Source organism: Zeus faber (genome assembly GCF_960531495.2).
Source record: "Zeus faber genome assembly, chromosome: 10".
NCBI lineage: Eukaryota > Metazoa > Chordata > Actinopteri > Zeiformes > Zeidae > Zeus > Zeus faber.
In genome coordinates, this window is record NC_137199.1 from 23706055 (window position 1) to 23722528 (window position 16474).

General features: G+C 48.0%; 1 protein-coding gene across 1 annotated transcript in view; it reads left to right on the plus strand.

Annotated features, from left to right (window-relative positions):
- The window catches only part of gpc4 (glypican 4), a gene marked incomplete at its 5' end in the record, with an annotated part of 31823 nt that extends 16743 nt beyond the window's left edge, over positions 1 to 15080 (plus strand). Inside the window, 8 exons of the mRNA XM_080007600.1 lie at positions 5893 to 6051; positions 11021 to 11418; positions 12851 to 13016; positions 13548 to 13678; positions 13789 to 13935; positions 14048 to 14172; positions 14265 to 14437; positions 14819 to 15080. Coding sequence (XP_079863726.1) covers positions 5893 to 6051; positions 11021 to 11418; positions 12851 to 13016; positions 13548 to 13678; positions 13789 to 13935; positions 14048 to 14172; positions 14265 to 14437; positions 14819 to 15048 — 1529 coding nt within the window. The 3' untranslated portion in view covers positions 15049 to 15080. The remainder of the gene's footprint in view (positions 1 to 5892; positions 6052 to 11020; positions 11419 to 12850; positions 13017 to 13547; positions 13679 to 13788; positions 13936 to 14047; positions 14173 to 14264; positions 14438 to 14818) is intronic.
- Between the last annotated feature and the right edge of the window lie 1394 nt (positions 15081 to 16474).

The following is a 16474-nucleotide window of genomic DNA, read 5'->3' on the forward strand; positions in this document are numbered from 1 at the left end:
TTTTTATTTATCAACCAAACAATTTATTTTCCCAACTGGTTTAAGTTCATTTTATTCTGAGTAGGGATGCTTGGGTGTATGCATTGCTTAGCCATCAGTTTTTTCCTAACATAGCCATTAGTGAGCGGGCCACCCACTAATTGTGAATACTCGCCCATCGCTCACTAATCCCCCTGTCAACTGTGAAATGGGAAAATGGATGATAATAGCACATACTGTATGTGCAACAACATTTCATTATACTCTTGCATGGGTTAATCGCCCACTGATGCTCACTGGTTGTTCTTCATTTTATCAGTGAAATATGACTTTGGTTCATAATAAACAGATCTAGAAGTTGTTATGGCATTGTTGACATGCTGATTTTTAGGTGTTCACTGTAGACGTTCACGACAACATTTAATGTTTCAAATTCAGTAATAATTTCCTTAAAATTGGTTAGATTTGCAATTGATTATTCTATATGTAAATATATCTAGTGGATGTGTAAGGTATACAGGTAGGTTGTATACTAAGAACAAAGGCAACTGGCCAACTTGTCCCTAACACAATTGCCACAAATTCAGGACAAAATGAACTGGAAAGGCATCTTGACCCTGACGGATCAACCGTAACTTAGCCTGTCTTGTGATTTGGTCCAATCGCAGATAAGGGGAGGTCTGCAAAGTGTTTGGCGATCTGGTCAATAGTTCAGTAGATAAGTTAGATACAAAGTCAAAATACTGTCTTTTTATGTTTCTCTTTTTCTTAACGCACAGTTTTGATTGAGAAGTTCAGTGTGGTTGTGAGTAAACTGGCACCTTCACAAGACAAAAGTAAAAAGCGAATCATTTGCCTCAACGAACAGGCACTTTGTGCAGCCCTACAACAGCCTTGCAATTGGTTGATGGGGTGGTTGGATGGCAGACCACCGTGCTCATTGTAGCTGCCTTCAATTAGTGACAGACGTTGGTGAATAGTTCGGGGCATGCTCAACCCCAGGGTTGCCTTCACAGCCCTATCTTGGCGGTTTTGGTGGTGACTCGATTTTAGGTGGGTACAGAAATACTCCTTCCGGGAGTGTTATAGCTTAAGATCGAAATGAGTGGCTGTGAAGATTTCTATATATGTGTATTGTGTGGCTCTGTGTCTTTTAGCATTGGTAATTGCCTGAGTGTTTGTTTGTACGGTTTTTATTCTGTGTGCGCGCGCGCGTGCGCGTGTGTGTGTGTGTGTGTGTGTGTGTGAGATACTGTTTGTGGTGAATACGCTGGCTGCTGGACAGGGGGGGTTGGAGGGTCAGAGGACAGGACCTCTCTCAGAGGAGTGGCTGTTAACCCTTGGCCCCACTGGTTAAGCCTGCAGGGTGGTGGTTGAAGGAAGGTGGGGGGGGGGTCTGAGGTCTGTCTGGTTCAGGGACACATGATGGCAGGCAGAGGGGGTGGCGAGGTGTCTAATCTGGTTTTTGTCCATGAGGCGTTTTCACTTCCCCCACCATCCTTCCTCTGTGAACACAGTTTGAGAGGCAGGGCAATGTCAAAGGGAAGTGACTTATTTTATGAGCCATTTAAAGGGGCTGGTGGTCTCCCACAAAGGAAAAGCAGAGAAGCAGCGGACTGCCAATGAATACCATCACACTGTCACGTTTGTTTACAAGCTGCTGTTCCCTTGTTTTGAGTGCCGTAAAATAGCAGGGTTTTTTTCCCCTCTTCTAAGTGACACTGGAACAATGCCCTGGCTCAGTGTCGTATTAGATCTTAGTTATTGGGATGCTTGAGTACCAAGGGGCTCATAAAAGGAACCTCTATTGGACAATTAAGGATAGTCTCAATCTAACCGTCACATTCCACGTCACACAAGGACCATTCATGCCCTCGAAAGTCAAGACACTTCTAAAGCTTCGATAAGCTGCAGCAAGAACTTATTAAGGAAATATGGAGACTGAAACATGTCGCGTATAAAAGATCACAGCAATGTTGACGCTTCCCGTATCTTGCTGCTCTTGCGGCCTTTCCAAGCTCGGCCGCTCCTGCTCCGTCTGAGCCATTTTCTCCCGGCGGTTTGAGGAATTGGCTGCCAAGATGTTTTCACAAAGTATGCATTAACAGAGAATCTTCGCTTTTCACGGAACTAATCCTCGAGGCTAACAATATGACATCTGTGCCGACATTCCTGTGAAATATTGACCATCTCACTTTTATTTGTGTACGTTGGTAGTAACTGCTGCTATTTTCCACATGTACATAACCCTTCTGATTGTGTGCCTGCCTGTGCTGTGGGCAAGCAGAGGCCCTCTAGAGCACAGAGTGGACGGCTGTTTCACCTAAATGTTCTCGCTCTCTCTCGCTCTCTCTCGCTCTCTCTGTGTGTGTGTGTGTGTGTGTGTGTGTGGGGCACGGCTGCCTTTTAGGCTCTCTCTCCCTCCAATCAGGCTAATACAAAGAGCTATGTGTTGAACATTGATGTGATGTGTGAATGTGTTTAGGTAAGGTCTGCCAAACGTGTGTGTGTGGCGAGAGGGAAAGTAAGAGTGGAGGGTAAGAGCTGGAGAGAGATTGGTTTAGGTGTAAAAGGTTGAGTGAAGAAAGAGTGACTTGAGCCTTATTTGGAATTGGTCTCAGGCCGAGGGGTCCAATTTAGGGGATGAGGGTAGGAGGTGGAGCCCTCCCCTTGGTGCCCCGTTTAGGTAATCATGTCACACTATACTCTTACTATACTATACTTTACTTTTCTAAACATGTTCATGAATGTATTTATTTATTATTATCCAAGCAAAAATATGGATCATGGGTGTGCTCTGTGAGTGCTCTGTTTGCGACATAATGCAGGCTTTTTACTGAATTGACTTTAAGTTCTACTTCTATATTTAAGATATAGAAACATTTTCGTCAATATCATAACCACTCAAGTGTAAGCCCCAACCTGAGTGAAGTCCGCATTTGTTGAAACTTTATAGATCTGGAATAGTTGGGACAGAACACCAGTTTGCTGCCGTGTGCATGGGACAGGAGCACTGAAAGAAGCGAAGGCATGTAGCCGACTAGGGAGGCACGCAGGCTTCAAGTTGCTCGGGCTGGTGGGGAAAACTAAACACCTCATTGGTGCCTGGACGGACTCAAAGGACCCCTGTGTTCTGCCCAAATTCCGACACTTTTGAAACAAAACATTAAGTTGCAGCTGCAGCTTTGCATTTTTCCTTCTGTGAATAGTTCCATGACCCTCCCTGTGAATTGGATGGTAAACACCGCTTTTGCCGCACTTGGTCGTTCTTCTGTCATTGAGCAGTTCGTTTACATGTTAAATGATGCTTTTCATTCAAGAATATTATAAAAACAGAAGATATGGTTAAGTGACTAAACTTGGTTTGTAGTCTTGGCCTGCTTTGTGGCCAAAGTAAGACTGCAACTAACAATTATTTCATTTGTAATGGATGAATCCATTCATTGATTTATCGCAGCGACTGAATTGACATTCATCCAAATGATGCCATTGGACATTTAACATTTATTTACAATTGTACTAAGAGCCTTCTCTTTAAATGTGTAGTGTGTAACGTTTAAACTGCACAACATTGCCAAACAACCCCGCTCGAGCTCCAGGCGAGATTCAGGCGTCTTATGCAGCGATCAGACTACACAAATTCAGACAGATTTTAATGCAATTTTGTCATGGCTAACAAACTTCCAGCGTCGGGCCTGAATATAATCATCGGGAGGGATGAACGCTCGTCATAAACCCTTGTAGTGTGACATAATCGAAGAACAGCTATGTGGCGTGTGGGACAGCCCAGACGAAAGGTCTCGTACGTCAGAGTGTTTTGTATTTTCCTGCCTAGCTTGTCAACTCCTATGATGTGTTCCTTGACGTTGACCAATAGGATGAGAGAGTGCTCTCTGGTGCGCATATGTAAACATAGCAAAGAGAATGCGGGATGATGCTGTTGCTGCTGTCAGATGGAACAACCAAACCAAGCAAATGTTCCCGGGAGCCTGGAGGGGGAGTGTGGGGACTCTCCCCAGTCCGGGCGCGTCCGGGGATGCTAGCTCTATCTCTCGTCCGGGTGCGTCCGTGCTCTGTCCCCGCTCCTTCAGCGGAGGGAACCGAGTCCGCCCGGGAGAAACGGGGAGGTGGAAACCGAAGCCCTGATCTCTGAGAGCCAGGAAAACAACAAAACCCATTCAGATTGTATATCCTTTGCCGACACAGATTGTCCAAACGATCACATCTACACTGGAACGTGTCCACAATCGTTCTTTCTTTCTTTTTATTTTTCTTTTCAGCCGCCGGCATCGCACTTCTGTAGCCATGATTGACAATTTCTTGACCCTCCCCCCTGACGACCTATGAACTCACCCATGGTCGTGAAAGGCAGCTTACGATGATTGGTCGGGGTCATACTTGTCGTGTTGCTAGTCTCCCGGCTAAGACACGGCAAGAATTTATGGCACTATAATTGCCTAATCTGACATGGTGACCATCGTGAAAGACAAAAATATCATGTATTCTGATCCCGGTATTAGCCTTCGGATCAGTGTCTCCAGTCCATCGGTAGCTGAATGTTCGTCCATGCTTGTGCAAACTAAAATGAAACCGGTTTGGGGATATAAGTCGCGTACTTCAAGGGGCAGGGAGAGTCTGGACTGAAAGCTTGAAATCAGCATTTCCGTTATCTGGTTTTTGACAGGGAAAATCTGTTGAAGTCCGACATATTTAAATCTCTCCGGTCATAATGTCTGGTGACAATAATTCCCTCCTAGCACAATTTTAATTAGTGCTGGGTGGATCATTTCCATTAAAAATAAATAAATAAAAAATCTAAAGTAAAATCCGCAGATCTGTTCATTTCCGTGTTCAGCAATTTGCGACGTAAAGCCAATAAGTTTGGACAATCTAAAGCGGGCTTTTCACCTCTGACCAATCACGTTTGTCGATATAGAATTAAGCTCCTCCCTCGTGGACAGGTTGCACTTGTAAACACACACACCCGGAGCTGAGACAGAGCCGCAGTGTCTAGAACTCTGAGGAGAAGCAGAAAGATGATGCATCGTTGGGACACATACATCCATACTTTGGCGATTATTTAAGCACCGACTCGAAGCAGACAGTAAATATTCATTGTGTAAAATATGTCAATGGGACGTCCTGACGAAGACTGACCCTACAAACTTTATTATTTATTTGGACCTGCTTGGCGTATTTATTTTGTTTTTGATTTGATCACATTTTTTTTTTTTGTGAAATGTTAATTTAAGTAAGTAAAGTAAAATGCTCTTCATTGTACCTTTTTAATTCCAGATTTGAACTATAACTAACATTAGGAGCCAAGCACCAGCAACAAGACTGTGATGCAGCCAAGTTGGATTCTTTAACTTCAGTGTGGTTGATCAAAGGAGTTTTTGTACTGGATTTAAAAGTCCAGACAGATGAGTAAAATGCAATGACATATTGATGAAGAATATCCAAATCGATGCCTCAGCCACAAACCAGCAGCCAAAGTTGAAACATTTTAAGCTTGCTGGGCCAATACAATGGACATGTATAACTCTTCAAGCTGTATACAATCTCTTTGTTTATAGTTCTGTCATTCAGAACAAAGAATGCCGATCCAAGCCAACGGCGGCCATGGTGGAATTTGTATATGCAGTACTTGATTGTGGTAATTTTCTTCCAAATTAAAAGTATGTCATCTCCGAGATCCTATGAATGTGGCAAGATGTTGAATAACTGAACAAACAAATCCTTCGATTTTTTTTTTTTTAGATTTTTTTTTTTTTACTGTGACAAAATTGAAGCAGACTCATGGGAATTTTTTTCCACACATGAAACGCGGCAAGATTATCCACGTCAGAAATTTTCCTGTGTATCGTGATTCATATAACGCTGTGTGTGTGTGTGTGTCGTCCCCCCCCCCAGGAGCGTCCCTGAAGGTCTGCCCGCAGGGCTTCTCCTGCTGCACGGTGGAGATGGAAGAGAAGCTGAGCCAGCAGAGCCACTCTGATCTGAAGGCCCCCGTCTCGCAGCTCAGCACCAACCTGCAGGGCACCTTCAAGCAGAGGCACAACCACTTTGACCGTAAGGAAAACACAAGCGCGACATTAGCTTCCCCCCCACGCGCACAAGTGGGGGACGGGGGACGAGCAGCAGCAGCAGCAGCAGCAGCAGCAGCAGCAGCAGCAGCAGCAGCAGCAGCAGCAGCAACAACAACAACAGCAACAACAACAACAGCAGCAACAGCAACAGCAGCAGCAGCAGCAGGGCAAACAGCACTTGTGCTGCAGGGTTTTGACAGACGTCCCCACCTGCCAGTGCACTGCCCTGAGCGGAGACACTCAGTCTGCGTCCGTTGGGCCGTCCACCTGTCTCTCAGCGTCTCAGCATCGAGCCTCATCTCCCCCTCCCTCTCTCTCGCGCTCTCTCTCTAGCTAGCCCCCCCCCTGCCTGCTTTCCTTCGCTCCGGAGAGACGTGCATGCTCCCAGACGGGACCACACACGTCTCTGGCCCAGATACCGTCTTCTCTGGACTTCCTGTGTATGCATGTGTGTGAGCGGGAGCGTGCATGTGTGTACGCCTGCAAATATCGGGATCAGATTTCCCTTTTGCTGCGGGGTGGGGGTGCATGAGAATCTGCAGCAGTGCTGAGTCACCGAGGAAGCTGGGCGGCTTTCAATACCGGCGGCTGCCCGACCATGTCACCGCCGCTGCCCTGCGGGAAAGCAGTCCAATGATGTAGAAAGAAATGTCAATTTGTAATTACAAGGCCATCCTGTCATGGAGAGAATGTGATGAAATGTTTTATGATGTAAATTAAATTCATTAAGCGTTGATTAATTAAGCGTTATGATTTAGAAATTAATTTGCGAGCCAGATACACATTTAACAATATGTTAGTGGTTAACAAACCTGTAGTGGGCCGCATTAAACCGTCCTGCAGGCCGATATGGCCCTTGTGGCCTGTAGTTTAAGACCCCTGCCTTACAAGTTACGTCGGCAGTCTCTTGGGTCACATGACTAACTCCTATCTGTTCTACTGTGATCACAACGCAAATCACCAAAACAGGGACCGAATCGGTTGGAATAACCTCTCTGTCATGGAACCCTTTTTTTATTGATCAAATGCAGCACCGATAATTATCCTGCAATACTTCCCGTGCGTCGTGATCGTTTCCTGCCAGCGTACTATCCAGTACGCGGATGCTCGGAAAACTGCACATTCAAAGCGTCTCGTTATACGGTGTTATTGTAATAGTTTCATTTGTGACTCGTTAAGCCATTTTCAGAATTGATAGCCATTAAAGTTGAGATTTCACCGCAAAAAAAAGTAATTGCATGTAGCTTTCAGTTGCTGTGTCCATGAAAGCGAGGAGTGGGGGGATGGGGGGTGTATTGCAGCCAGATGTGAAGAGGAATGTGACGTGTCGGAATGCAGTGGCTGCTTGAGCCACCCCCCCCCTCCACTGGCCTTTGTCCCCATCTCATGCCTCAGTCGCTCTGCCCCCCCAAATTCTCTTTATTTTCCAAATGAACCCTTCTGTCTCACTGTTGGCCGTGTTTTACTGTGCTCACTTGTTAAGTCGTCGTTCTCCTTCTTGCTCCGGCAGCCTGTGTTTAAGCCCTTCCTTTTCTCGCTGCCTCATATGGTTTGATGGGAGGAATTACATGCAGCCATGCAAACTCACATTGACGGGTGTACGAGCATCCACACAGCGCTAAATCACTCAACCCAACTCAAGTCTCCAAGTCTCTGATTTGCTTAAACCTTAGCTACCTTGCCCAGCTCACGGAGAAGGCGTCCTCTGAACCAAAGCGTAAAAGGCTTTGGCCTCAGTTTTAATTCCTCCCCCTCCCCTTCTTTTGCCCTCGATGCCCCCCCTGCGCCCAGTGTCTCTGCGTTCTGCGGCTTCGTTTCAGCGATGGCCGTGTCTGGACCGCCATGTGAGCTGTGATTCCCTCACAAAGAGCCGCTTTGCTCCCTTCCCGCTCTCTCCATGGATAAGGTGACGGGCTCAGGTTGCTGCCCTATTATTATTTCCTGTTCTCACGTCGAGACGCCCAGAAGCAGCCACTTTGTGCCCGCGGTGCTAGCGCCAAGATGAAGCTCTCGTGGTATTTACTTTGCCCGGAGATAGCCGTGATGATGGCGAGGTCGTCCGTTGATGGCTTGTCTAAAACGGTGAACGCACGTAAACACAGCTGTAGACGTCGATGACACACACACACACACACACACACACTAGCAAACTCAGGAAATGCTGTATGTGGTGAAGCATACTCTCGTTATGCGCCTGGAGGTAGGAGTCATGGCCAATTAAGAACAGGGCCAGAAATAGTTCCCCCTCTCTTTCATTCCCTGCTCTGTTTGTCCTGGCCGGGGCCCGTTTGTCTTGTTGCGCTGACCCCATCCAACAGAGCAAGACTATGTCTGGGATTTAAGCGCATGGATTAAGGCCCCCTCGCCTCCGATACGTGCACACACTCACACAAACCAAGACATGTCTATCCCCACCAGTTCAGCCCGAACAGCAGGAGGGATTGAATCCCATAAGAAAAGGGAGAAGCACAGGGACTAATTGGCACAAATAGGATGCAATTACCGCCTGGGCCGGGACTGGGAGGAGCAACATTTATAGGGACATGTGTAGGTTGTTGGGGGGGGGATCAGCTCTCCTCTGAGGAACAAGGGGGAGGAAGGAGGAGGAGAGCGGCCAGATCCTCTGGTGCGTGATGGATTAGGCCGAACATCATCGCTCATAATTTAAAGGTCTTTTGGAACATGTGGAAACACTGACAACGGGAGGGAGGAGGGCAGAGGAAGACATGTTAGGTGGGGGGGGGGGGGGGGGGGGCCTTAGAACTTAAGAGGTTCCACTTTCTGGGAAACATTGCTACAGCGGCCGCATTCTCCCCGCATAACCTTTCACCTACATTCCCTCAGATCGTTTGCTAAATGACAGGCCTATTTTTTAATGGAAAAATCGAGAGGGATGGTTGAGCTCCCTGGCCTTTTGGCAGAAGGCTGTATGTCATAAACTGTTTTTAATGACAAAGCAAGATGCCTGTGCTATGCTGCTCATACTTCAGCCCCTTTGCCTGCATCAGAGACCACCCCCTTTCTCCATCCTTACTCACACACACACACACACACACACACACACACACACACACACACACTACACGACACTCTAAACTCAATTCTGGAAACACATGGCTTAGTGATTACTTATTACAGGGCGTATGTTTCCAACTCACAAGTGTAATATGGAGGGGAAGTGGAGGAAGTGTAGGCTTGTACGGCTGCCACCTCCTCTTCTGCTTCCCATGCCTCCTTTCACTGACTTTAAACTTGTGGCTACTATGACATTCCAGGGGGAACGGGGGTCCTTTTGTTTTAATCTGTCAATGGAGCATGGAACTTGGTGTGTGTGTGTGTGTGTGTGTGTGTGTGTGTGTGTGTGTGTGTGTGTGTGTGTGTGTGTGTGTGTGTGTGTGTGTGTGTGTGTGTGTGTGTGTGTGTGTGTGTGTGTGTGTGTGTTGGGGTAAATGGAAGGGCCACAATGTTTCCGGTTTCCTTGGTGACACAGTGGGGATTTGGAGCTAAAAAAGCCCTCAACTTAACCCGTCCCAAGCCAGCCCCCACACACACACACACAATTTTTTCTTTTTAGTGTGTCAGTTTGAAGTGGAGGTGATAGTGTGTGTGTGTGTGTGTGTGTGTGTGCGTGTGCGTGTGCACGCGCGCACCCATCCTGGTTGCAGATTTGGGGAGCATTTAGTGACTCCCTCTAAGAGAGCATGGGAACTTTCCATTTCAAAGCCGTGCAGAGAGCAGCAGCGACACAGAGGTTTTGTGTGTGCGGGGAGGCGAGCGGGAGAAAGGCCCGGGGGGGTGCGTACGGCGGCATGCACGCGAGTCGGAGGTGAAGCTTCTTTTTTTTTTTTTTTTCTCTCTCCTTCTTCCTCTCTCTCCAGCGACTCTTTGGAATTCTCATTTTATTCAGATTAAGAAAGTGGAGGGTGGCATTGCAGGGTGGTGGGGGTGATGGTCGTGGGGGGGTTTCGTGGGAGCTGGATTATTGGGGGGAGGGGGATGGGGTGGTAATGGACATTCCTCAGGATGAAGTAGGTCATTGTTCCCGGTCTCCAGTGAAGAGAGCACTCTGAAGAAACAATGAAGTGAAAGCAGTGAAGGGAAAGATGTGGGGCTGGGGTATGGGCTGGGGGGTGGGGGGGCGCAGGTCCCTACGAGGGAGGGGAGGGGGGGGGTGGACGCATTATTCAATAATCCTATTGAAAATGCCTCTGAAGGACAGTCCAAGAGAAGCCAGGAGAAAGGAAACCAAATGGAATGTGACAACGGAAAAATGCCATTGATGGTGGTCAGCTTGAAGCGGCTTGATGTGGGGAGACGTTTGTGTTGAATGGTCCAGTCCGCGCCGCTCTGATCCCCGACTCGCTCAGCCTGACAGAGCCACCCAGGGCCACCTCTCTCCGCCCGACCCAGCACTCTTCTTTTCACCCCCTAGTGTGCGTCCTCCCGAAATGTTTTTGTTTTTTTTTGTTTTTTTTTAATGGGCGAGCACGCTCAAAACGTCGACGAGGATTCAGTGGAGGGCAAGTGGCCCTGTGTGGTGGAGTGCACGCGTGTGGATTGTGGCGTCGTCGATTTCTCCATTGTAAAGGATATTGGCGTGAATGTGGAATTGCATTATTTCTAGCAATAATGCTCAATGTATTTTGTGTACATTTAATAGTTGGTGCTGATTGGGACAGGGCGACATTGTTAACAAGTATTCTATTAGCACATCGGCACAAACAACAATGCACGTATACAACAATGATTTGTATGCACATGCTTCACCCAAACAAGCAAATGGAGCCAATGTGGTGTCCGTCACACCTAGAACAGAATAATTATCAATCATAATTCCTTATTGTTTAAGCACGTGTACCACGACTGTTGAGGGGTTTCTCTTGAACACTCTAAGATGCGTGAATGGTCCGGACTAAACCCCTGTTCTTCCCCTCCTCGCCTTCGCCCCTCAGAGTTCTTCCGCGAGCTCCTGGAGAACGCCGAGCGCTCGCTGAACAGCATGTTCGTGCGGACGTACGGCATGATGTACGTGCAAAACGCCGAGCTCTTCAAGGACTTTTTCCAGGCGCTGAAGCGCTACTACGTGTCGGGCAGCGCCGCGGTCAACCTGGACTCCATGTTGTCGGACTTCTGGGCCGACCTGCTGGAGCGCATGTTCCGGCTGGTCAACGTGCAGTACGAGTTCGGCGAAGTCTATATGGACTGCGTGAGCCGCCACACCGAGCAGCTGCAGCCCTTCGGCGACGTGCCGCGCAAGCTCCGCCTCCAGCTGACGCGCGCCTTCGTGGCGGCGCGCACCTTCACCCGCGGGCTGGCGCTGATGCCGGAGGTGGTCGGAAAAGTGTCCACGGTAAGAACGCGGCGCGTCGTTGTGCAAAGGATACAGGGTGCCTGCAGGTCCTTAAAACTTCTCAAATTCAGCTTTGCTAAATATTATGAGGTTTAAATTGCAGCATCATCTTCTTCTGCATCAGTGTCAAGTTTTCTCGTGTCATAATACCCTACACCTACCGCTGCCTAATCACTTACCTTGCTCTCTGACCTAAAGGAAATTAATAACAATTCATAGTCATCTAACCTTCCCTGCTAACCCCTGTACCAAATATATAGACTGTACCTTTACGCATACCTGCAATGCTTAATTAAATAAAAGAGAGATGACTTGTCTGAGTTTTAAATGTCATCAAAATGTGTCTTAAAAAGCTCTTTAAAAGTTTTCAACGTAACTTTGTGATACCTGCAGACACCCTGGCTTATCCAAGATGGGCTGATGAAAGCACTGCCCGAGAGATTTGTTATATAACTGCTCTTGTCAGGGTTTTTTTTTTTGTTTTGTTTTTTTTGTGATCTGAGTGTATGACACTTTAATTTGAGCAATATGAGAAGCTCTGCTCTTTGATTGGCACTCAAGATGAAGGTAAAATGTTAGAATGCATTAATAGGGCCGGGTATCCCAATACAATCCTGTTAAGGCACAGACTGAATTACATTAGAGCTGTCACGATGATTACATGATTGCCGCACAATTATTTGAGCAGATCGCAATCTTTTTGTTAAATCTTCTAGAATCCACAATCCTATGTTTCCATCTATTAAATGTCTTGAATGTTATTTTTGATTATTTAAAAAAAAAACAAAAAAAAAAGTTGAGTTGTAAAGCTAATTTTGAAACCAGTATCAAAACCAATGCCTGTGTACACACCTTTATGGAACATTTTAAAACTCACATGTAGCTGAGATGGTTCAGCCTCCTCACGCTGGGTTTTACTCCTCCCTGTCCTTATTGGAATAAGAGACCAAAGTTTCACTAGTGTGTAGTGTTATTTATTTGTGTGTGTGTGTGTGTGTGTGTGTGTGTGTGTGTGTGTGTGTGTGTGTGTGTGTGTGTGTGTGTGTGTGTGTGTGTGTGTGTGTGTGTGTGTGTGTGTGTGTGTGTGTGTGTGTGTGTGTGTGCGCGCGCGCGCGCACTCTCTCATGGGTGTAAGTGGTTTAATGTCTTTGATAACGTAAATGTCCCCTATATGTTTTTTTTTAAGTGCTCCGTTTATGATCAGAGGGTACTAGACATGGTACAAACATTGACTGAGGATATATGACTTACGATTGTTAGGTTTTTCAAAATTGTTAATAGATATGAAGTCCTCTTAAACACTTATATTGGCATTGTATAGGTGTTGGTATGAGTTCCACCGAGCACTGAGGCTTGGTTGCCGTTCTCGATACATTTGCTTCCAAGCCGCTGTACAATGTTCACACCGCTTTCCCCCTTTCCTCTACTCCAGGTCAGCGCGTCGCCCAGCTGCGTGCGAGCGGCCATGAAGATGTTATACTGTCCCTACTGCTCGGGGCAAGTGGCCCTGAAGCCCTGCCAGAACTACTGTCTGAACGTCATGCGGGGCTGTCTGGCCAACCAGGCCGATCTGGACACGGAATGGAACAACTTCCTTGGTACGCAAGACCTGTTCTGAGGCGGCTCCACTAGCAATGCTTATCCCAAAAGTTAGTTAAAGGATAGTTAGGTCATTTTACGATCATTGGGGGTAAATGATGGTGTTATGTACCGTATGTGCCCTCTATTCGGCTTCTGCAATTTGAGTCATTTACATGTTGAAAGTATGTTTTGTAATATTATTTGGTCAGAACCGGTAGATTAGTATTAGTAGTAGTATTTTTGTTTTGCGCTGGCCCGCCACCAAAATGTATTTTTTATATGACTTTGACTTGCAGTTAATTTAACTGTTATTTTGCTGACTCTGCTGCTCCTAGCGGGGGGCCTGTTTTCCTGTGCCCCCTACCAGTGTGGCCGCTTTCATGGGCCTTAACTTTAGTGCCGAGTTGCTGTCCGAGCTGCCGAACAGCCTCCTGCAGCACTCAGAGCTGTCGTAGACGGCAGAGTTCTGCCCCCTAGTGTGTGAAATCGAACAGTGTCGTCGTCTTTTTGCCATTCAGTTTATTATTCGGTTTTCTTCTGCTTTTTAGATGCCATGCTTAGCCTTGCCGAGCGGCTGGAAGGTCCGTTTAACTTTGAGTCCGTCATGGACCCCATCGACGTGAAGATCTCGGACGCCATCATGAACATGCAGGAGAACAGCATGCAGGTGTCGCAGAAAGTGAGTGTTCCCCCCTCCAGCGTTTTCCACCCGAGCGCACGGGAGCGTCGTGAACATCCAGCCCCCGCTCACCGTGCCTCCTCTCCCCCTGTCCCCCTGCCCCCCCCCAGGTCTTCCAGGGATGCGGGCAGCCCAAGCCCAGCGCGGCCTTTCGCTCCCGCCGTTCCGTCAAGGAGACGGGCTTCACCGGGCGCTTCCGTCCCTACAGCCCCGACGCTCGGCCCACGACAGCTGCTGGAACCAGCCTGGACAGACTGGTTAGTCCTCGCTGGAGACCCATCGCGGCACGCACACCTCCAACACAGTCATGCGTGGTTGTAATCGACGTTGGTCCTCATTTTGTTTATTATTATTTTTTTTTTTTCACAGACAACAGATGTTAAAAAGAAGTTGAAGCACGCCAAGAAGTTCTGGTCCACGCTACCAGACACCGTATGCGCCGGGGAGAGGATAGCGCCCGGAGATGAGTGCTGGAACGGAACGGCAAAAAGCAGGCGAGTGCCCTGTGCGGGTCCCACGCCGGGACGGTAACCGGGAGCTGCAAACGCCAGATCTGACAAAAGCCCCTTTCCCTTCTGTGCCACAGGTATGAGTCGGTCGTCATCGGCAACGGGTTGGCCAATCAGGTGTCCAACCCCGATGTGGATGTAGACATCACGAAACCGGACATCGTGATTCGCAGTCAAATCGCAGCTTTGAAGGAAATGACGAGTTGGCTGAAGGCGGCGCACAGCGGCAACGACATCTCCATCGATAACGGTGAGGACTCCTCCCGACTTCTTCTGACCCCCGCTGAGACATTCCGACTCCTTCTGACTCTGACTCCTCCTGACTCCTCCCGACTCTTCCTGACCCCCGCTGAGACATTCCGACTCCTTCTGACTCTGACTCCTCCCGACTCCTCCTGACCCCCGCTGAGACATTCTGACTCCTCCCGACTCCTCCTGACCCCCGCTGAGACATTCCGACTCCTTCTGACTCTGACTCCTCCTGACTCCTCCCGACTCCTCCTGACCCCCGCTGAGACGTTCCAATTCCTTCTGACTCCGACTCCTCCCGACTCCTTCTCACATTCTGGCTCTCACAGTTTCTTCCCTTCGCGAGACCTGACCCGTCACGCTTTCCTCCTCCTCTCCCCAGACGAGGCCGGCAGCGGAGGCGAGGAGAGCGGCAGCGGCTGCGACTCCCCGTCCTGCGAGACGGACCGGGACATCTACTTCTCCACTCCGCCCAACGTCCCCATCAAGCCCCACGTCAAGCAGGTGGTGGTGCTGCCGCCCCCCTCAGACGCTGCGGGTGCGTCGCAGGGCAGCGCGGCGCTGGCGGCGTGGGCGCTCGCCCTGGCTCTACTGGCTCCTCACCTGAGATAAGACTGTGCCGGGGAAGGAAAGAGAACGAGAGAAGGAAACGAGAGAAGGAACAACGGAGTGAAGGGGAAAACTGTCAGAGAAACTTTAAAAAGAGAGAACTGCCTTCAGGACCTCGGTCTGTCCGCCATGGGAGGGGTGGGGGGGGGACTTATAAATATTACAATATTACAATAACTTCAGTTTTAATTATTTGTTTGTATGTTTTTTTTGTTTTTTTGTTTTTTTTTTTGTTGTTTTTTTTAAGACACCAGTGTACAGCGGTATGGATTTCTTCCAAAAAAGAGAAAAGGAAAAAAAAAGTATTTCTTTTTAATATTTTTTTATTTTATTTTCTCCAACAAACCTTCAATGCTCCACGGGCCTCCGGAGCTCCAGTCACTCTTGTTGAAATTGAAAGTGGTATTATGTTTTGTTTTTTTTGTTTTGTTTTTTAATTGGAAAAATCGAATCCCCAAATCGTACCTAAATCGTCGTCCGAACAGGAAGCAAGATTGCCCGCGTGTCCTTTGGACTCGTCTCCGATGGATCTCCAAAAAACATGCAATAACGCGTGAACGCGGCGCAGTCCCGCTCCTGGCGTTCAGCGTGTGGGATTCTGTGAGCGTGTGTGTGTTGGTGTGTGTGTGTGTGCGCGTGTGTGTGTTGGTGTGTGTGTGTGTGTGCGCGTGTGTGTGTGTGTGTGTGTGTGTGTGTGTGTGTGTGTGTGCGCGCGTGCGTGCGCGTGCCTGCGCGGGTGTGGCTGTGCTTCTGTTCGAGATTGTCAACCAGCCGGAAATTGAACGGGCTTATCGCGGCTTAGGGGTGCTTGATCCCGCCTTAAAAAAAGAAATGTGTAGACGTCAGGGTTTTTATTTTTTGTTTGATTTACAGTTTTCGTTTGAGAAGTGTTGTTTGCTTTACTCGGAGCTATAGTGCGTAGGTGGGCTGGTCTGAAGTTACAGACATCTTAACCAGTTAACCCTGGAGACGGAATTTACTCTTTGGGAGCATTTTGGAAGGCATTCTATGTGCCTTAAAAGTGCGTACAGTATATATTTGTCTAACAATGATTCTGCGAGCTGGATGCCATCTTATTTTTGAAGCACATTTTTTTATTTTATTTTTTTACTTTTATTTTTAATCAAATCAAAACCGGTTCACTCATAAGGCAATACCTCGCTCGATTGAAGTGAAGTTACGATACCGACACAGATGCTATGCTGCATTGGAAACGATGGCTCGAGAGATGAAACGCTCCCCTGGCATTATCCCGAAAAAGAAGGCCAAGTCGACCGGGGCGGAGTCCCCGACTCCCTTTGGCGGCTGACAGCGCGGTTGACCACGGAAACTGGCGGCGGCCTCTCGTGTTTGTGGGGAAACAGGATGACGAGCACATCCAAGAATGTTTGGAAAAAAACCAGAGGAGAGGAGCGCGACGCCGGGCTTT